The sequence below is a fragment of the Amia ocellicauda genome, chromosome 4, assembly GCF_036373705.1.
Source record: "Amia ocellicauda isolate fAmiCal2 chromosome 4, fAmiCal2.hap1, whole genome shotgun sequence".
In the NCBI taxonomy this organism is placed as follows: domain Eukaryota; kingdom Metazoa; phylum Chordata; class Actinopteri; order Amiiformes; family Amiidae; genus Amia; species Amia ocellicauda.
The window spans coordinates 51,253,484-51,275,570 of NC_089853.1; the positions used below are offsets into that span (position 1 = coordinate 51,253,484).

At 39.4% G+C, this 22,087-nt stretch overlaps 1 protein-coding gene across 2 annotated transcripts in view; it reads right to left on the bottom strand.

The window, feature by feature from the left end:
- The window catches only part of serinc3 (serine incorporator 3), a 51,587-nt gene extending 40,392 nt beyond the window's left edge, over positions 1 to 11,195 (bottom strand). For both annotated transcript variants that reach the window (XM_066702699.1, XM_066702698.1), the window contains exons 1-2: positions 10,927 to 11,195; positions 6,727 to 6,888 (exon numbers count right to left, since the gene is read on the bottom strand). In XM_066702699.1, coding sequence (XP_066558796.1) covers positions 6,727 to 6,888; positions 10,927 to 10,965 — 201 coding nt within the window. In that variant the 5' untranslated portion in view covers positions 10,966 to 11,195. The remainder of the gene's footprint in view (positions 1 to 6,726; positions 6,889 to 10,926) is intronic.
- Positions 11,196 to 22,087: the final 10,892 nt, after the last annotated feature.

Sequence of the window (22,087 nt, forward strand, 5' to 3'; positions counted from 1 at the left end):
ACATAAAAAGCAGTGAATGTTCTGCAGTATCACCCAAACAAGCAGATCATAGATTTATCCTAATAGAAGAGCATGCCCTAAAAGACACGCACACATTTCAGATTTCTTTTCCCTGGTGATTTCCCATTTTGTTTACATTTTTCTTTGGGCCATGCACCCAAAAAATTGAAAAATCACAATGTTATAGTTTCTTGTGTAATGTGTACAGATTCAAGTAATGAATAAACACAATGTATTTGCTAAAATAAATTTTACTTGTACTTAAAGTAAGTAAACTTGAATTTAAAGTAAGAACATTAATTAAACAGGAATACTTAATCACTATGTCACTTACTTTATCAGGACTATCCATGCATGGACTACATATATCAGCAATGGACTAGAAAAAAGGCACTCCGACTAACACTAACGTATTTAACATAAATAGCATCTGTTTGCCGATTTCTGGTTCCCAGGCTATTTTGTAAATGTGATATCCTCGTATGCAAGAAATAAACAAATGTGGTTGCCATTGATAGATTTTCCAGTATAACAAGGTCAAGGATGCATGCAAATGTGCATGCATCATCTTTTTGTGATCTGTAAAACTGAAGGTTTCCAGCAACAGCCGAATATTGTCATACTGTTCAAAGGATGAAATATACATAAATGTGCCAAAATCATGACGTTGTGCGAAAAATTTGAATTTTGGGATTTCATACTTAATAGATGCGCATGCAGATGGTCTTGTCTTCGCACATTGCGCATCTACTAGAACAAATATATATATATATATAAAACATTTACAAATAAGTAATTTAAGTGGTTCAAGTAAGTAGCTTTAAACTAAACGTAGTAACAGATATTAAGTAATACCCAGTTACCACTAGACACGTTGAGGTGCACCTCACCATGGGCATGTCCACTATCTTCCAGGTACACCTCCGCCTGTGCCCAAACTAGTTTCAGTAGGCACCGTTTCGTACATTGTACCGACTGAGTCCCAAACTGGTTTGGGGCACGTAGTGTTACGTCCCTTACGTATCCAGATGCAACGCCACTACATTTTGAAATTATAAGTACAATAATGGCTGCCACTAACGATGCGAGAGATACGGTAGATACTTTCCCCAAGAAATTAATCATATTTGTAAACTATATGTATACTACTACTAGCATAATGGTAATCCTAGTATAGATGAATTCCTTCTACAGAAATACATCACTAACTTGAAAAATGTGTGATTAATACAACCAACTACCTGACCATTAATTACAGTGTCAGGACAAGGTATTTGTTAAAGGAATCCCATACAAAATAAAAGTTGATGCCGCACACAATGTTGTTTATGTGTGATTCATTTATTATTGACATTGATTTAGCTTGTGTAGGTTATACAGAAAAACATGCTAATAATGAATTTGTAAAAAAAGTAATGGATCCCAAAGTGTTGTAGCTGTATTTATACACCGATCAGCCATAACATTATGACCACTGACAGGTGAAGTGAATAACACTGAAAATCTCGTTATCATGGCACCTGCCAGTTGGAGGGATATATTAGGCAGAAAGTGAACATTTTGTCCTCAAAGTTGATGTGGTAGAAGCAGGAAAAATGGGCAAGCGTAAGGATCTGAGCGACTTTGAAAATGGCCAAATTGTGATGGGTAGATGACTGGGTCAGATGATCTCCAAAACTGCAGCTCTTATGGGGTGTTCCCAGTCTGCAGTGGTCAGTACCTATCAAAAGTGGTCCAAGGAAGGAAAAGCTGCAAATCGGCGACAGGGTCATGGGCGGCCAAGGCTCACTGATGCACGTGGGTAGCGAAGACTGGCCCCTGTGGTCCGATCCAACAGACGAGCTACTTTAGCTCAAATTGCTGAAAAGGTTAATGCTGGTTCTCATAGAAAGGTGTCAGAATACACAGTGCATCTCAGTTTGTTGCATATGGGGCTGCGTAGCTGCAGACCAGTCAGGGTGCCCATGCTGACCCCTGTCCACTGCCGAAAGCACCTACAATGGGCACGTGAGCATCAGAACTGGACCACGGAGCAATGGAAGAAGGTGGCCTGGTCTGATAAATCTCGAGTTCAATGTGTTGACTTGGCCTCCAAATTCCAAAGATCTCAATCCAATCGAGCACCTGTGGTATGTGCTGGCCAAACAAGTCCGATCTATGGAGGCCCCACCTTGCAACTTACAGCAGATGTGCCAGATACCACAGCATACCTTCAGAGGTCTAGTGGAGTCCATACCTTGATGGGTCAGGGGTGTTTTGGGACCTACACAATATTGGGCAGGTGGTCATAATGTTATGGCTGATCGGTGTATATACATTTAGTTGTTCTTGAGAAACTACATATATAGGCTGTGACTGTATACAGTTAGGCCCATAAATATTTGGACAGTGACACAATTGTCATCATTTTGGCTATGTATGCCACCACAATGGATTTGAAAGGAAACAATTAAGATGTTCTTTAAGGGTAGACTTTCATCTTTAATTTGAGGGTAGTTACAGTGCATCCGGAAAGTATTCACAGCGCTTCACTTTTTCCACATTTTGTTATGTTACAGCCTTATTCCAAAATTGATTAAATTAATTATTTTCCTCAAAATTCTACAAACAATACCCCATAATGACAACGTGAAAGATGTTTGTTTGAAATCCTTGCAAATTTGTTAAAAATAAAAAACAAAAAAAGCACATGTACATAAGTATTCCCAGCCTTTGCCATGACACTCAAAATTGAGCTCAGGTGCATCCTGTTTCCACTGATAATCCTTGAGATGTTTCTACAACTTGATTGGAGTCCACCTGTGGTAAATTCAGTTGATTGGACATGATTTGGAAAGGCACACACCTGTCTATATAACGTCCCACAGTTAACAGTGCATGTCAGAGCACAAACCAAGCCATGAAGTCCAAGGAATTGTCTGTAGACCTCCGAGACAGGATTGTATCGAGGCACAGATCTGGGGAAGGGTACAGAAAAATGTCTGCAGCATTGAAGGTCCCAATGAGCAGTGGCCTCCATCATCCGTAAATGGAAGAAGTTTGGAACCACCAGGACTCTTCCTAGAGCTGGCCGCCCGGCCAAACTGAGCGAATGGGGGAGTAGGGCCGTAGTCAGGGAGGTGACCAAGAACCCGATGGTCACTCTGACAGAGCTCCAGCGTGTCTCTGTGGAGAGAGGAGAACCTTCCAGAAGAACAACCATCTCTGCAGCACTCCACCAATCAGGCCTGTATGGTAGAGTGGCCAGACAGAAGCCACTCCTCAGTAAAAGGCACATGACAACCCGCCTGGAGCTTGAGAGGTCCTGCAAAGAAGAATGGGAGAAACTGCCCAAAAATAGGTGTGCCAAGCTTGTAGCATCATACTCAGAAAGACTTGAGGCTGTAATTGGTGCCAAAGGTGCTTCAACATAGTATTGAGCAAAGGCTGTGAATACTTATGTACATGTGCTTTTTCTGTTTTTAATTTTTAATACATTTGCAAAGATTTCAAACAAACTTCTTTCACGTTGTCATTATGGGGTATTGTTTGTAGAATTTTGAGGAAAATAATGAATTTAATCAATTTTGGAATAAGGCTGTAACATAACAAAATGTGGAAAAAGTGAAGCGGTGTCAATACTTTCCGGATGCACGCACTGTACATCCAAATTGGGTGAACGGTGTAGGAATTACACCCATTTTTATATGTGGTCCCCCCAATTTTAGGGGCGTAAAAGTATTTGGACAAACTAACATAATCATGAATTAAATTGTGAGTTTCAATACTTGGTTGCAAATCCTTTGCAGTCAATGACTGCCTGAAGTCTGGGTTTCTGCTTGTTCTTGGGGCGTTTTGCCTTCAGCAAGTGAAATGCATGCTCAATTGGATTCAGGTCAGGTGATTGACATGGCCATTGCAGAAAATTCACTTCTTCGCCTTAAACAAGTCTTGGGTTGCTTTTGCAGTATGCTTCGGGTCATTGTCCATCTGCACTATAAAGCGCTGTCCAATGAGTTTTGAAGCATTTGGCTGAATCTGAGCAGATAATATAGCCCTAAACACTTCAGAATTAATGCTGCTGCTTTTGTCAGCAGTCACATCATCAGTAAATACTAGGGAACCAGTTCCCTTGGCAGCCATACATGCCCATGCCATAACATGCTTCACAGATGAGGTGGTATGCTTCGGATCATGAGCAGTTCCTTCCCTTCTCCATACTCTTCTCTTCCCATCATTCTAGTAAAAGTTGCTCATTGTCTCATCTATCCATAAGATGTTGTTCCAGAACTGTACAGGGTTCTTTATATCCTTTGGCAAACTCTATTCTGGTCTTCCTGTTTCCTGTTTACATTTTGTGGTAAAGTGAAGTGAAGTCTTCTCTTGATTATTGACTTTGATATGCCTACCTCCTGGAGGGTGTTCTTGGCCAACTGTTGTGAAGGGGTTTTTCTTCACCAGGGAAATAATTATTCTGTCATCCACCACAGCTGTTTTGCGTGGTGTTCCGGGCCTTTTGGTGTTCCTGAGCTGATCAGTGCGTTCTTTCTTTTTAAGAATGTACCAAATACACTGCTCAAAAAAAGGGAACACGTAATCATCACAGTATAACACCATGTCAATTAAACTTCAGGGATATCAATCTGTCCAGTTAGGAAGCCTAAGCGATTGTGAATCAATGTCACCTGTTTTGGTGCAAATTAAAGTGACAACAGGTGCACAGGAGAGGCAACAGTTTTGCAGGTGGTCGCCACAGACAATTGCTTTCTCCTTATCCTTCCTGACTGATTCTTCTCTACTTTTGTGTTTTGCTAGTGTCCTTGTCACTACTGGTAGCATGAGGCAGTACCTGCAGCCCATTCAGGTTGTACAGGTAGTCCAGCTCCTCCAGGATGGCACATCCATATGTGCCGTCACAAGAAGGTTTGCTGTGTCTCCCAGTACAGTCTCAAGAGCATGGAGGAGATACCAAGAGACGGGCCGTTACACGAGGAGAGCTGGACAGGGCTGTAGAAGGGCATCAACCCATCAGCAGGACCGGTATCTGCTCCTTTGTGCGAGGAGGAACAGGAGGAGCACTGCCAGAGAACTACAAAATGACCTCCAGCGGGCTACTGGTGTGCAAACTGAAAGAAACGGACTCCATGAGGATGGCATGAGGGCCCGACGTCCTCTAGTGGGACCTGTGCTCACAGCCCAGCACTGTGCAGCTCGATTGGCATTCACCAGAGAACACCAGAATTGGCAGGCCCGCCATTGGAGCCCCGTTCACTTCACAGATGACAGGTTCACACTGAGCACATGTGACAGACGTTAAAGAGTCTGGAGACGCCGTGGTGAACGTTATGCTGTCTGCAACATCATCCAGCATGACCGGTTTGGGGGTGGGTCAGTGATGGTCTGGGGAGGCATATCCTTGGAGGGTCGCACAGACCTCCACGTGCTAGCCAACGGTACCCTTACTGCTGTTAGGTACCGGGATGAAATCCTCAGACCCATTGTCAGACCTTACGCTGGTGCAGTGGCCCCTGGGTTCCTCCTGGTGCAGGACAATGCCCGGCCTCATGTGGCAAGAGTGTGTAGTCAGTTCCTGGATGACAAAGGCATTGATGCCATTGACTGGCCCTCACGTTCCCCAGACCTGAATCCAATTGAGAACCTTTGGGACGTTATGTATCAGTGCATCCGACGCCGTCAAGTAGCGCCATAGACTGTCCAGGAGCTCACTGATGCTCTGATCCAGGTCTGGGAGGAGATCCCCCAGGACACCATCCGCCGTCTCATCAGGAGCATGCCCAGACGTTGTCGGGAGTGCATACAGGCACATGGTCATACACATTACTGGGTCACATTATGAGTTGCTGTGATGAAATTCACGCAAGTTGTAACAGCCTGTGATTTCAATTGTTTACTTTGATTTTCGGTGTGAGATTGAATCCAGCCCTCAATCGGTTGGTGGTTTTGGTAAGCATTGACTGTTGTTACGTCATTTTGTTCTCAACGAATTACACAATGTACAGTAAAGATTTTGATCTTTAATATATTTCGTTCATCGCGATCCGATGTGTGATGTGTTCCCTTAATTTTTTTGGGCAGTGTAGTTGATTTGGCCACACCTAATGTTTTTGCTATCTCTCTGATTGGTTTGTTTTGATTTCTAAGGCAAAACTGAAGGCAAAACACTGAAAGAACAAGCAGGAACTAAAGATAGCTGCAGTACAGGCTTGGCAGAGCATCACCAGGGAAGAAACCCAGCATCTGGTGATGTCTATAGGTTCCAGACTTCAGGCAGTCATTGACTGCAAAGGATTTGCAACCAAGTGCTGAAACTCACAATTTAATTAATGATTCTGTTAGTTTGTCCAAATACCTTTGAGCCCCTAAAATTGGGTGTAATTCCAACACCATTCACCCAATTTGGATGTACCATCAAATTAAAGATGAAGGTCTACATTTATTTATAAACTTGATTGTTTGCTGTCAAATCCATTGTGGTGGCGTACATGATGAATGATGACAACTGTGTCACTGTCCAAATATTTATGGACCTATCTATATATCTCTGGTCAAATAATGTATGTTATAGTGTTTCTCTACTTCATTAGGCTGCCTTCATTAAGTTATTACGGGCTTTTTAGACTCAAGTTCACAGACGTCCTCGTCCCTAGTGTAGGCTATATTTTATGAATCTTGTTTTTCCTTCCCACTTGAGAAAGTGAAGTGTGGCTCATGAACTGAACAGTTTACCTTTTTCAGATGCTGCTCAACTCCTGGAGCCAGCATGATGCAGGCCACGATGGTCCCCAGCAGTAAAATGAAAGCGTAAATAAAGCGTGTCACTGTAGAATTCTTACTGTTGGGGCAGCAGCGGCACAGCAAGCATGTGGCACTGCTACACAGGCACGGAATCTGATGGAGAGGGCAGAAACCAAACAAGACCAAATTCAACATCAATGAAAATAAATAATCTTTTCATTTCACTTTATGGAGGCTGGGCAGCTTCAGCATCATTGGCCTCTTAAACACCACACACAATATTCTATACACCTAATGGCAACATTTCAATTTAGCAAGTCAAATAGCATTTAGGCCTTATCTTGTGTATAAAGCAGTCATAAAGATTTATGTTTTGGATTTGCTTCCTTTACGTCTCTAATTTCTTCAGGAGAAAGTCCAGTTAAATTCCAAACCGACCCTGGAAATTTAAAAATAAATGCCTAAAATTTTAATATTTAAAAAAAAGATAGTGAAGCTTGCAATCGAATACCCATGTATTGTATTAAGATTTTTATTATTTTATTATTTTGATTTGTTATTGATTTCAGCTACTGACTGAAATTCATTGTGAGACGCTGCAGCTTTTAGACACAGTGATCATGTGCCCATCCAGATTGTAAACAGCTTTATACTCCCAGCAACTACAGACAAGGTCAGACAGGCTCAGCAAGAGACAGTTAATCAGTGCCAGGTTCACTTTTGTGGAAATTACTGCTCCTTTAACTACCATATATATATGTTTACCTTTTATTCCTCTGGGAGACAGTACATAAACACTTGCAAAAATGATGGGGGGGAAAAACTCTGCAATGTATCTGTAGCATAGTGTTAAATCTGCTGACTAGAGTCACACCATTTGCATCTGTGTTCTTGTGTAAGCGATGGTCTACAGCCCCATCAATGAGCAGTTTTGTATATACTTTCCAGAACTGCAGCATAATACACTTTTTACTTGATAAGAGGAATTGGGAGAGCAGGAGATGGAAGAACACTTGTTATGAATCAATAGTTGTAATTCCAGCTTTCTGTTGCATTGATGTACAGTACTTTTATCAAAATAATAATAATAATAATAATAATAATATATATATATATATATATATATATGACAGATAAAGTTTCAGATTGTATATAGGTCAATGACATGACGTGCATTTTTTGTGTCCAAAGTCATTATTTTCCTAAAAATTTTTTAAAGAAATACATGTAATATATACAATTATTCTATGCCATATACTTTATATGGAAGCCCCAAAACTTCAGGTGGTGCAACTGTCCAAACATATATGCAGAGTGCAAAATTGTAGTAAAAAGGTAATTTTACTCTATACAATTTGTAATCAAATAGTTTGGCATAAGTTATGTTAAATAGCTTATACATTATTAAAAGTTATGAAACAGTGCTATGTTAAATATATTATATTAAAAAAAAAAAAAAAATCTCCGAAAAATGCATTTCTCCAAATGTCAAATAGCACGAACGACAAAAATGTTTTATGTAATATCACTTTGTTTTCCAGCAATTTATTTATTTTAAAAATGTATGTATACACTTTAGTTCAAGGCCAAAGGTTAATATAGGTGTCCAAGTTAATGCCTGATAGATTTGAATTGAGTTTGTAAATTCAAGCCAATTTGTAAAATGCATTATGGTTTGAATTGCACTGTAATATGTAAATTGGAATTTGTAATGTTTTATGCCTTGAACTGCACTGTATTTTTGCACTTTGTATTGCGCTTATATTTTGTAAGTCACCCTGGATAAAGGCGTCTGCTAATAAATAAATAATAATAATAATAATAATAATAATAATAATAATAATATGTGGCGCAACCAATAAGTAAAATGGTGCAACTAGAATTACAGTTACACCAATGGAAAAAAGTCATGTTAATTCATGTTTTTGAATATTTTAAATAAATTTGAATGATCATACTAATCTTTCTCTATGATATTAAGTTATGTAAGTGCATCTATTTTAATAATTTTTTGTTTCAAAATAAACACCTGAAATAAAACAACTAAAAAGCATCTAATTTTGAACCTCCAGTTCACAGTGACACGGTGCCCGAGTCATACCTGAAAGAATGTTTGATAGTTAACGTATCTAATACACTGAAGTTATGGCCAGGATTATGAAGTCATACATTTCATGTAGCAACCCTATTTTAAAATGTGTTCAAAGATCTTTGCACTATTTTATGTGTGTTTATGCCTTTTGTGTTTCATAAAAACAACGATTTGTATTCATATTTGTGCATTTTGTGGTACAAATTTTCTCTAAACTTTTCCGCATCCGCTAGGTTCTTTCAAATGCACATTATTAATTCATTTCTTATGCTATTTTCACCAAACAACGTCTTCAAATTTCAATTTGAGTTGTATATTAACAAAAAAAGTTTAATCTCAAAATTAGACATTAATGGAGGAAAAGGTAAAAAATGTAAATTTAAATTCGATAGGTGTCACATAACTGTATTCCTTATAATGTCCATATAAAAAACTTAATAAAAAATTAATTAAAATGTAGAAGTTTAAAACAACTGAAAATGGGGGTGAGTTAAAAGCCAAAAGAAACCAGAATAAAATACATTACCTTCTGTCTTGTTATTTTGTGATAATAAATTGTTATTGAGCATATCAGGTGGCACAACCAGTCATGGTCAGGTGGTGCAACCAGCAAATTTACATTTGAAAACATCAATTTTTATTGCAACTGCAAAGTTAAGTCATGAATATAACTTGAACACCTTATATAATGTATACAAATAATGTTTACAGTTTAAAAAACATTTTTGTGTGTCTGAGAAATGTAATAAAATTAACAGACCGCACTTAGGGAAGACAGGGCTAACACAGAATAGACGCGATTGAGAGCAGAAAGAAGCGATACAGCAAGAAAACCAAGTACAAAGTAGAAAAATTGAATCAGACACAAAAATAAAACACCTTACACTTCGAAAACAAATCACAGATGCCGAGTCTGTTTACAAAACTATGATAGCTACTTACAGTGTATTCTGTATTAGAATAGAACGCCATGATAGCTTCGTGGCTAGAATGAGTACTACAACAACAGTAAAGAATAGTCTATGTCTATGTAAGGCCTAAAGTGACAATATTCAAAAGCCAGATGTTTGGAATTCTATTTCCCTGTTTAGTATTCTTTATCTGTATATAGTTATTACGGCTGTTGGCAGTCTAACATAAATGGCTGTAATTTCTGTTCTGGAAGTCAGATTTGAGTAGTTCTTTCTACAGAAGTCCATAAGACTTTGAAATTTCACTGTCCAGTGTCAAAAGGTGTTATATTGACACTATAAGCACTTTTGTTTTTCTTCATTTTTGATTTATTTATTAACCCTGGTGGGGCAAACACAATTATTTATGTTATTTTCTGAAACTCCAGTTTGTGCTGAGTTTTCCATATATGACACTTGGCTCTAGCCCTTGTAGTTACAGAGTTATAGGTACAAATATGACAACATTAAAATCAGGTGAAAATGGGGGGAATCTCAGAGGGTTAACATGTTTTAATGTCTTCATTTTCTTACATTTTCCCATGCAGTAACTACATCGACACCTAATATACGTTTAGATAATGAAAAGCATAGCTGAATAAACAAACACGTAGGGAGTAGTTTTGTTGCTGGTACAGTATGGTACTGGAAAGCCTTTTGTGAACGAATCCATTTTGCCTAGCGCTAGAGCGGAATTCACTTTCTTTACAGGGTTTGGTCTACACGAGGAAAAAACATTGTAAAATGACGTAGAATTACAATAAACCTGCTACCCAACTATAGTAACTTTATACAGTTTCTATGAACCTGACTATTGATAAGTGTTTGTCTAATTAGCGATTAACAGAATATGTTGTTAACCCGGAAACACGGATCAACATAGAGCAGAACCGAAACGAACACCAGTTCCTCCTACCAGAGCCGCCTAAGTAACAACAGTAGATTATGCCTGCATACAGTTAACTGAGAATGACTGCATCACTCAAAACTCATATACATATATTAGTTAAACACCATGACTTGAAGTATTAATATGAGTGAGTCTGTTATGAGTTACTGTTACAAACTAAAGTAAGGTCGCATTTAGATATTTAGTTTCCTTTTACCAATTTGCGAGAATAATACTAATTATGTAACTGGTTCCCTTACCCAGCTCGCTACAGAGCAGGCCCCTAAAACAGCTCCCATCGTCTTTTGCTGTTCAGATCTACTGTCCTTCCAAAGCCACTCTTTCTTTCGTGCAGTTACAGATCCCCGGACGTCTCTACAGATTTTCTTGTATACAGTGGAAATTCTTTCGCCGACCTTTTCTCGACGCTGTTAACTTAAAATAAAGAAACAAAACAGTTCAGCTTAGGGACTGCGTTGAATACACCTCCTTCTTCCCTGTCAAGTAAGAAGCAGTCTGCCAGTTGCGCAGCGTGCGTATGCTTTACTCGACAAGTATCGCGTCACATATGGTGATGTCATTACGTTAAGACGCTCTTAATACATGAATAAAGCAAATGTTCCTCTAGCAAGGTATGCTGTTGTTTTTTTTTGGCGTTTTTGAACTCGTTAAGAATAGGATGTTATTCTCGTTGATTTGTAGAATGCATTTTTTGTAAACTGAATTAGTGCAGTATTTTCTGCTCGCTCTGGGAGATAGAGAGAGATTAGTTAGATAGTGTTTAAATATGTAAGAAATGAATAATCTTAAATGGCTGATCTGGTTAAGTAACTATTTTTGACAGTTACGTTTAAATTGGCATTAACTTATGCGACATACACTTATATCACATCCCTGCTGCTTTTCTGCAGCTATGTCCGTTTTCATTTTTGATTTGCTTTGTTGTTCTTCTGTATGAGAGGACAATATGAAATGAACAATTAAGGTATCCTGAGTTTAGTTCAGCGAGTGGTGGATTGAAGATTGAATTGCTGAACCCATCTGCAGTTTTCGGTTTGTTCTTTCTTGGTTGTTTTGTTGTGTATTCGTTAAAAAGTGTTATTGTTACTGCATGGATAATAAACTACCTGATACACCGTTACCTCACGGTTATCCCCTGCTTAAAATTAGCAATACAGGACCAAGAAAATCAAGTGGCTGCTGAATTTATTTGTTTTTTCTTGTTTTTCTTGTTTAGTTTTTCCTCGTGTGCAATGCAATTCTCAGGCAAAAATAAACACAGACCAAGCATAATTCCATTGTTGTGTGACAAAAGGAGACATTTCATTACAGAATTAGAATATTGATATGAACCTCAGAAATGGGTGTATGATGTATCACTTATTTGTGCTACTGTTTCCAGCATACATGTATAGAAAGCGAAACACAAGCAAGCAATTTAAAATGTACATGTATTGCTTGCTGACTATATAACACAAAAAAGCAAAATACCTTCACATTCTTACATAGTATGCAGTTCTACAGATAGATTGTGTGAGATACATATTAATACAGATATTTACTAAACATCAACTGAGTATAAGAAATGTTCAAAAAATCTTTCAATAATATAATATTGTAGCGATCTGGCACTGGTGCGGTGCATGTTCATGTATGTGTGTGTGTTTGGGGTTCTGTCTGTGTGGGGGATGGGCGGTTATCGGTGTGCGTGCATGCTAGATGGTTCACGCGGGTGGTGCATGTGCATGCTTGTGTTTCAGCGGGGTAATTCCGCGGTTAAGGATTAGCCCCGCTCGGGAACATGAGGCACCGTGATTGGAGGAGCCAGTCACGGGGTCAGAGGGCATAAATAGGGGTGCCCGGTTCCCTCTTGTAAAAAGTGTCAGTAGTTCAGTGTTAAGAGTGCTCAACGTGAGAATGCATTGTTTCAAATAAAGTTCCTGTTCGTGTTTAACCCTGGGTCCTCTCAGTTATTCCTGCCGTTGGGTGAACTTCCATAACGGTGGCGAACAAAAAGCCCGTATCGTTACAATATTATAAAATGCGACCGTCTTTATTAATTTGTTTAAATACTACAAGGTGTCTGACATTTCAGATATTGCAAAGAAAGTCAGAAACAGTCAACAATATATATATATATATATATATATATATATATATATATATATATATATTTGCCATATTGTACTTGTAAGTGATTCTTCATTTTAAGACTACTGTGTTGGATAGGTTGTTGTATTGAAGTGGTGTCCATCAGTGTGGCTGTGCATTATTAACTGGTAGCCTATTAAGAGTTGCTTAGGCAAGGTAAAGACTATTAAACATTTTTTAGCACAGACAGAACGGAACTCTGATAACTAAAAAAGACTGAGGATATGCAAATCTTTATTAACATTGCTAATTAAAAAAAAGCTCAATTAAAGGCTCAATAACTGTAACTGTCTCTTAGACAGTGAAGAATCAGAGTGAAAACAGTTCAGCTGGAGTGACAGTGTACCAAAATTGAGAAATGGTACTCTAGGGCAAGTTTAATTGATAAACATTAATGAGCACTTTATTTAACTATTTTCCAAATTAGTTGACTCCTTGTCCACAGTAATACTGCATATGGGATGTGTAATTTGCAAGACCATGATAAAACCAGTCAGCCAGTCCCTAACTACTTTAACAAGCCATTGCTCTTAAACCTGACTAAACAGCTCTTAACAGATTACCAATTCATGATGCACAGATGCAGGTGGTACTTCTGTATATAGCATTGATAATTATTTATGGGCCTGAAATTCCAGGCAACAGGTTATATAAACACCTCACAGTTCAGTGGTTCAGAAATCAACACTTGGTACAGGGTTAACACAAAACTACTAGGTAAAGCACTACTCAAGCACATCCCCACGTGTACATCAGTAAGGGTCCCGGCAAACGAAGGCAAAATCTCTAATATCAGTGTTGGAACTTCCTTGACTGTGGTAGTGGACACCTGATGTAAGCTTCAAAGTGCATCAAAACAGAGTTGCTTCCTGGTTCAGTTGCCTCTTGCACTGATGTATGATTAACCAAGAATATAGAAGTGTAACGTTACGTGGAGGGGGTGTATTTTGATAAGAGCATTTTAGCTCTGAGCGGAAGCACTGATCTAAAGAAGACCTCTCCCCCCCAAAGTTATCAGATTTCCTTAACTCATCAGCGGGTGAACTGGTTTACATCAAAGTGACAGTCTTGGGAGGATGGCACCGAGAATAGGCCAAATAGTTTGGAATCCCTGCAGTGAGATGTCTGGGGAAGGGGGCCTGTAGGTAATAAAAACTCTTTGAAATGGACGAGAGCTGAAATCCCGACATAGAGCTACTAACCCGGGCCAACCGGCATTTCCAAAAGATGGCATGGATTGACATCAGTCATAAATCAAGCCGCCCTCCAATAGGACACTGGGGGCTGAAACCGAAATCCAATCTCACAAACTCAAGAACCAATCATCTGTTGATCTGACAGGCGTATAAAGGGTAGTGCACGGCATCTCTCTCTCTCTCACCTGAACCAGTAACTCGCTACCACAGCTCAACCTGTAGCTTTGTTGCCCGAACCGGAACCAGAAACCAACTAAGTCTTTGCCGGTAACAGAAACTGCGCCTGCCCACCTGTGCCCACCTGATCAGAGGAGTTTTACAGCTGGACAATTGACTAAGTCGACTGTATACGAAAGTGTCAGCTATTTGAGTCTTAGAAACTCGACCCTTGGAACCAAAGAGGGCCCTGCTTTCCTCAAGGACTTTGTCCCTGATTGCAAAGAAGATTTTGTGCACAACCTTGGAGCCTTCAAACCAGTGGAAAATGTGTTTGGAAAAGACTCTGTTTCGCGAAAACCCAACTTCCAGGTGCATCGACTGAGTGGAAGTTCATGGACAAAGCCGAACCGGACTGCCTTTGTTCCAAACCACACGGACCACGTGCCGTGTGCTGTTATCTGAGCCCGAAGCCAGAGACGCCTCTCTGCGACGAAGTTCAGATAAGTTTAACGGTTTGGAGTTTGTGATTCATGACATTTGAGAAATCAATTAGAAATGTTAATCTGTGATTCATAACTCTAGAATGTGTAATATCATTTAGTTTTGCTTAAATATACACTCACCTAAAGGATTATTAGGAACACCTATTCAATTTCTCATTAATGCAATTATCTAACCAACCAATCACATGGCAGTTGCTTCAATGCATTTAGGGGTGTGGTCCTGGTCAAGACAATCTCCTGAACTCCAAACTGAATGTCTGAATGGGAAAGAAAGGTGATTTAAGCAATTTTGAGCATGGCATGGTTGTTGGTGCCAGACGGGCCGGTCTGAGTATTTCACAATCTGCTCAGTTACTGGGATTTTCACGCACAACCATTTCTAGGGTTTACAAAGAATGGTGTGAAAAGGGAAAAACATCCAGTATGCGGCAGTCCTGTGGGCGAAAATGCCTTGTTGATGCTAGAGGTCAGAGGAGAATGGGCCGACTGATTCAAGCTGATAGAAGAGCAACTTTGACTGAAATAACCACTCGTTACAACCGAGGTATGCAGCAAAGCATTTGTGAAGCCACAACACGTACAACCTTGAGGCGGATGGGCTACAACAGCAGAAGACCCCACCGGGTACCACTCATCTCCACTACAAATAGGAAAAAGAGGCTACAATTTGCACAAGCTCACCAAAATTGGACAGTTGAAGACTGGAAAAATGTTGCCTGGTCTGATGAGTCTCGATTTCTGTTGAGACATTCAGATGGTAGAGTCAGAATTTGGCGTAAAGAGAATGAGAACATGGATCCATCATGCCTTGTTACCACTGTGCAGGCTGGTGGTGGTGGTGTAATGGTGTGGGGGATGTTTTCTTGGCACACTTTAGGCCCCTTAGTGCCAATTGGGCATCGTTTAAATGCCACGGCCTACCTGAGCATTGTTTCTGACCATGTCCATCCCTTTATGACCACCATGTACCCATCTGATGGCTACTTCCAGCAGGATAATGCACCATGTCACAAAGGTCGAATCATTTCAAATTGGTTTCTTGAAAATGACAATTAGTTCACTGTACTAAACTGGCCCCCACAGTCACCAGATCTCAACCCAATAGAGCATCTTTGGGATGTGGTGGAATGGGAGCTTCGTGCCCTGGATGTGCATCCCACAAATCTCCATCAACTGCAAGATGCTATCCTATCAATATGGGCCAACATTTCTAAAGAATGCTTTCAGCACCTTGTTGAATCAATGCCACATAGAATTAAGGCAGTTCTGAAGGCGAAAGGGGGTCAAACATAGTATTAGTATGGTGTTCCTAATAATCCTTTAGGTGAGTGTAAATGTGTGTTGCATTGACAATTTTAGAAATAAAACCTGTCAACGCCGAGAGATATCTTCTCATTCCTGTTTAACTGTTTAGTCTGAAATTGACACACGTTAATAGACATTAGATTATTGGTGGCCCTGCCTATCCTTAATCATTGAATAATAATCAGTTAAGGGAAATTGTCGTAACAAGTAATGATAGGATCTTTCTCGGCAGCTAAACGTAAATGAGACTGATATATATATATATAACGAGAAGTTACCTGACATAAATACTAACCTGCGTAGTTATTTGATGTCCGACTAACAATACTAATGAGAGACTCACCTTCGTCTTACTAACCGGTATTGTAGTCAATGTGTTTATAACCTTTTTTGTTTAACGATTTGTGTGTTATCATATGCGATCCCATGGTCTTTGATTTGGTCACGGAAGTGATTTGTCTTTGATTTGTTGATCTAGAGTTGAATTTTAATTAGTTTTTTCCTTTTGTATAATTAGTGTAGTGCTACGTTTAGTCTTTGTTTTTAATAAATTTGACAATTTATATCTTTGGAATTGGTGTCTGCATCCAATTATTACGGAAATTGAGTTCTACAATATTCCAGGATTCATGATAAGGTGATACTATAAATTCACTTCTTTAATTGAAATTTATAAGTGTACCTTACGCTACAGAAGTCCCATAACACTCTTCTTCATTGTTTCCCTTGCCAACTGGTTGTTGCAGTACCGGAAGACAGCTTTCTCTCCGTGTTAACAGTTTACTGGACCAACCATATTCACAAAAGAATCTAGGTGCTGTGGAAATGAAGTAGGCCTTTGAAAATGTTTTTTTAAACAAACCTTTTAACTATTCTGTCAATATATTTGGTACAACTGAAAATAATTTTATACAGCAAAGTAATTTGAATATATGAATATATCAAGAGTGCAAATTAAGATTAAGATTAAGATCAACCCACGACTACACATATGTCTTTTTTGGGTTTGTTTAATTAATGCACATATAATCTATATTATAGCAGTTATAATGAACCTATAATTGATGGTGTAACACCAATAAACTTTTGGTTAATAAAAACAGCATAATATAAACAGATTTGTGTTTGAAAAATCTATATTTTGTAAAATTATGATATATTTCCCTTATTACTATTACAGTGATATGATAAAACACTACTGGATTTCAGCAACATTAAAATATAGGTCCCCTAAGGGTCGGCCCTAGCCTTTTGGGGGCAATGGGTGAGATTTGATTATGGGGCCCCCCCATCTTGCTGCAAAACATTTTAGTGGTGGACATTAACATACACTGTACATTGTGAAGAAACAAATGTAGTAATAAATACAAATATTTATAGTGCACCATTGAAATAAATAACAGCAATAACTAATAAACAGTTTAGATAAAAACCACCCACACCAAAAATACTCAGTACTGAAAATACTATATTACACAGTGCACATTAAAAAAATTAAATTAAGCAATAAATACAACACTCTCAAAAATCATTAGCTGACAACTGGCAACTACTGTAGTAGTTAACTACTAGATAATCATTATCATCATTTGGATGGCAACTGGCAGTAGGCTAGTTATCAAAGTGATGTGACCCTCCACCAAAAAACCAGTCATGAGATTATTACTTCATCTGAGTTGGATTATTGCTTTATATATAATTTGTTAAAATATGTTAATTCCTCATGAAGTTAAGACATTTTAAAGTCCCACTACTAGGAATATACGAAACACAGAATCCAGTGGCATATTTGGGTGGCCATATCATATTTGAAGCACAAATGGAGCTCCCCACTGTGGGGGAAAAATATAGAAATCCTATCCTGACTTTGTCCTTGGTGTGCTGTTACTCCTCACTTGGTTATCAGCAGCTCACATTCCTTTCTTGCAACGTATTATCTGCAAAGTACCTTCCAATGCAACTGGCAATGTAGAGGTTAATAATTATTATTCATGAGTAATAATCATAATATTGATAAGATGGGAATGCCCAATAGTTTAGAATGCCAATTAAATCACTGCTAGTTATTAGAAATGACCATTCATACACTGTTTGTAAAATGTTAAGGCCCCTTGGGAGTATGTCCCAGAGAGGGTATAAAAGCCTTGTTCTGTCTCATAACTTTTGGGGAACAGTGTCATGCAAGCCTAAAATCCTTTGGGTTCTGTGTTGCGCTGTTCCTCCCGTGCACGTAATAAATTCTGACTAGAACTCCCGACTCCAAATCTTTCTTCCACCACACCACACAGGATTAGAACCACATACATCAGGCGCTCAGAGCACCCAATACTGTCTGTACCCGCTAGGCCAATCGGGTGAACATATTGAAGCAGAAGACTTAATGCTGTACTGATTTATTTGGTGGGGTAATGTCACTTGTAATATGCTCATATTACAAGTGATGTTCAGTGCGCTAAAACTACTCAAAACACCGTTACAGAATTACATAAGAAGAATTACATAAGAAAGTTTACAAACGAGAGGAGGCCATTTGACCCATCGTGCTCATTTGGTGTCCATTAATAACTGAGTCTGATTTTAAATGTTCCCAAATTTTCAGCTTCAACCACATCGCTGGGGAGTTTGTGTCTCCTATTTTCCGTCTTGAATGTTCTGAAGCCCAATTTCCATTTGTGTCCCCAGGTGCGTGTGTCCCTGTTGATCTGGAAGAGCTCCTCTGGTTTGATGTGGTCGATGCCTTTCATGATTTTGAAGACTTGGATCAAGTCCCCACGTAGTCTCCTCTGTTCCAGGGTGAAAAGGTTCAGTTCCCTCAGTCTCTCATAGTAGGACTTTCCCTTCAGACCTGGAATAAGTCTGGTTGCTCTCCTCTGAACTGCCTCTAAAGCAGCAATATCCTTCTTGAAGTGTGGTGCCCAGAACTGCACACAGTATTCCAGATGAGGTCTAACTAGCGCATTGTACAGTCTTAACATTACTTCCCTTGTTCTAAATTCTACACTTTTGACAATATACCCTAGCATTCTGTTTTCCTTTTTTATTGCTTCCCCACATTGCTTGGATGGAGAAAGTTACGCGTTATGCGTTACTTCATCTAGATCTGTACCTCCCATAGTGTAATTATAGTGGACATTTTTGTTACCTGCATGTATTACCTTGCACTTGTCCACATTGAATTTCATTTGCCAGGTGTCGGCCCACAACTGAATATTATCCAAGACATTATCCAAGTCCCTCTGAATAGCCTGTGCTGCCAAGATTGTATCTGCTGAGCCACCTATTTTAGTATCATCTGCAAATTTGACAAGTTTACTAACTATCCCAGAGTCCAGATAATTAATATAGATTAGAAAAAGCAAAGGCCCTAGTACTGATCCCTGTGGAACTCCACTAACAACCTCACTCCAGTTAGAAGCAACTCCTTTAATCGACACCCTCTGCTTCCTATACATCAACCAGTTCATAATCCATCTACTTACATTACCTTGAATGCCTACAGCTTCCAATCTGAGGATCAGTCTTTGGTGTGGAACCTGGAAATCTAAGTATATCATATCATATGCTTTCACATGATCTACAGCTGCAGTTGCATTTTCAAAAAATTCTAATAAATTGGTAAGACATGATCTGCCTCGTCTAAACCCATGTTGACTATCTCCAAGAATATGGTTTTCATTAAGATGCTCCTCTATTTTCTGTCTAATCATTTTTTCCAACATTTTACAAGTGATGCAGGTGAGACTGATTGGTCTGTAATTTCCTGGCTCAGTTTTGTCCCCTTTCTTGTGGATTGGTATGACATTTGCTGTCTTCCAGTCAGTTGGCACATCCCCTGTTCTAAGTATCATTTGAAATAATTGAGTTAGCGGCCTATAAATAATTTCCCTCATTTCTTTAAGTAATGTTGGAAAGATCCCATCTGGCCCAGGTGATTTGTTTGTTTTTAATTCTGCTAGTCCCTTTAGTACCTGCTCCTCATTTATCCTGATCTCTCTTAGGGTTTGACTGGACTGATTGTCAACCTGTGGCATGTCATCTGTTTTTTATTTTGTAAAAACCTCTGTGAAATACTCATTTAGAACATTTGCCACATCTTGTTCGTTTTCCAAGATACCTCCATTTTTGCCCTTTATCTGTTTCACTTCCTCCTTTATTGACCGCTTGCTGTTGTAATATTGAAAAAAGCTCTTTGCATTGTTTTTTTTAGCTATGTTTCTTTCTATTTCCCTCTTTGCTTTCCTGATCCCTTTCTTAAGATCTCTTTGCAGCTCAACATATTCTATGTATTTTGTTTCGTCACCATCCCTTTTGTATGTGCTATACAACATTTTCTTTCTCTTGATATTTTTTTGCATACCTCTATTAAACCATTTTGGCCAGTGTTTTTTGGTCCTCAATTTGCTAAGTTTTGGTACAAATTGCTCCTGAGCCTCAAGTAATATATTCTTAAAATATACCCATCCATTTTCAACTGCTCCAGTCTACCTCTTCTAAGTGCTGTCTCATACCTGCAAGGTTTGCTTTTCTAAAATTGTAGACCATTGTTTTAGACTTGGACCTTGTTTTTTGAAAGAATGCCTCAAAGTTAACCATATTGTGATCACAATTTGCCATTGGTTCTCTAACTACTGTCCCCCTGACTCTATCTTGGTCATTTGAAAAGATCAAGTCAATACATGCACTCTCTCTGGTTGGTTCCCTGACAAATTGAGTTAGAAAGCAGTCATTTACCATCTTAACCATTTCGATTTCTGCTTCTGTAGTCCCCACTGGGCTTTCCCATTCTAAGTTTGGGAAATTGAAATCCCCCATTATAACAGTCACATCCTTGCTACATGCAGTCCTGATTACACTGTACAATGCAGCATCTTTCTGAATATCTGAGTTTGGTGGCTTGTAACACACTCCTACCGCTAATCCTCCAGATCTCTTGTTCAAAAGTTTCACCCACAAAGATTCTGTTCCGTTACTGGGATCTAATACAAGTTCTTCTGCCTTTTTCACATATAATGCTACCCCACCCCCTCTTCGATTTTGCCTGTCTCTCCTAAACTGTGTGTATCCTTCCAACTTGTATTCATCCCCATCATTTTCTGTAAGCCATGTTTCTGTCACTCCTACATAGTCACATGCTAGCACTGTGGCTTCCAAGTCTAACATCTTGTTCCTTATACTCCTGGCATTGAGGTACAAACATTTCAGGACTTTCCTACTAGCAGTTTCCCTTGGTTTTCTTTCCTTAGAGGAACATCTCCCATTGTCAGAGCTCCCTGCCCCCCTGGTTCCTAGTTTAAATGATTCTCAATTTCACTAAGGGCATTGAAACGGTCCTTGGACACCGGCGATCTAAAGCAATGCAATAGTGTGTATGCATTAGGCTGGAATTAACTCACTACATATGGCAATGTTATCCTACGATGAAGCAGAATTGTTATGCCTATCAAACTAAGGAAGCGGGTGATACAGCTGGCACACATAGGTCACCAAGGGATTGTGCGCACTAAACAGCAACTTAGGGAAAAAGTCTGGTGGCCAGGGCTGGATCGTCAGGTCGAAGAGTTTGTGTTTAAGTGCCATGCATGTCAAGTTGTGGGACCGGCAGCAAGACCTGAGCCTCTACAGATGAGTCCTCTATGTGATGCACCATGGCAACATGTGGCAATGGACCTGTGTGGCCCGTTACCAACAGGTGAGCTTATTGTTGTTCTGATTGACTATTACTCACGCTGGCCAGAAGTAGGTGTTTTATGGTCCACAACATCCACCAACATCATAACTTCGTTACGCCATGTGTTTGCCACACATGGACTCCCTGAAATACTATCTACAGATAATGGCCCTCAGTTCACGTCCGACGCTTTCACTACATACCTCAAGGAGCACAGCATACAGCAGACGTACAACGCTATATAGGCCGCAAGCTAATGAAGAAGTAGAACAAATGAACAGGGCTCTCCTGAAAGCCATTCACACTGCACATGCTTCCAGCGAAGATTGGAAACATGAACTGCCTACATTTCTTCTGGCATACCGCACAACATGGCATGCCACGATGGGGGATACACCTGCACACTTGTTGTTCAACAGGACATTGAGAACCAAGCTTC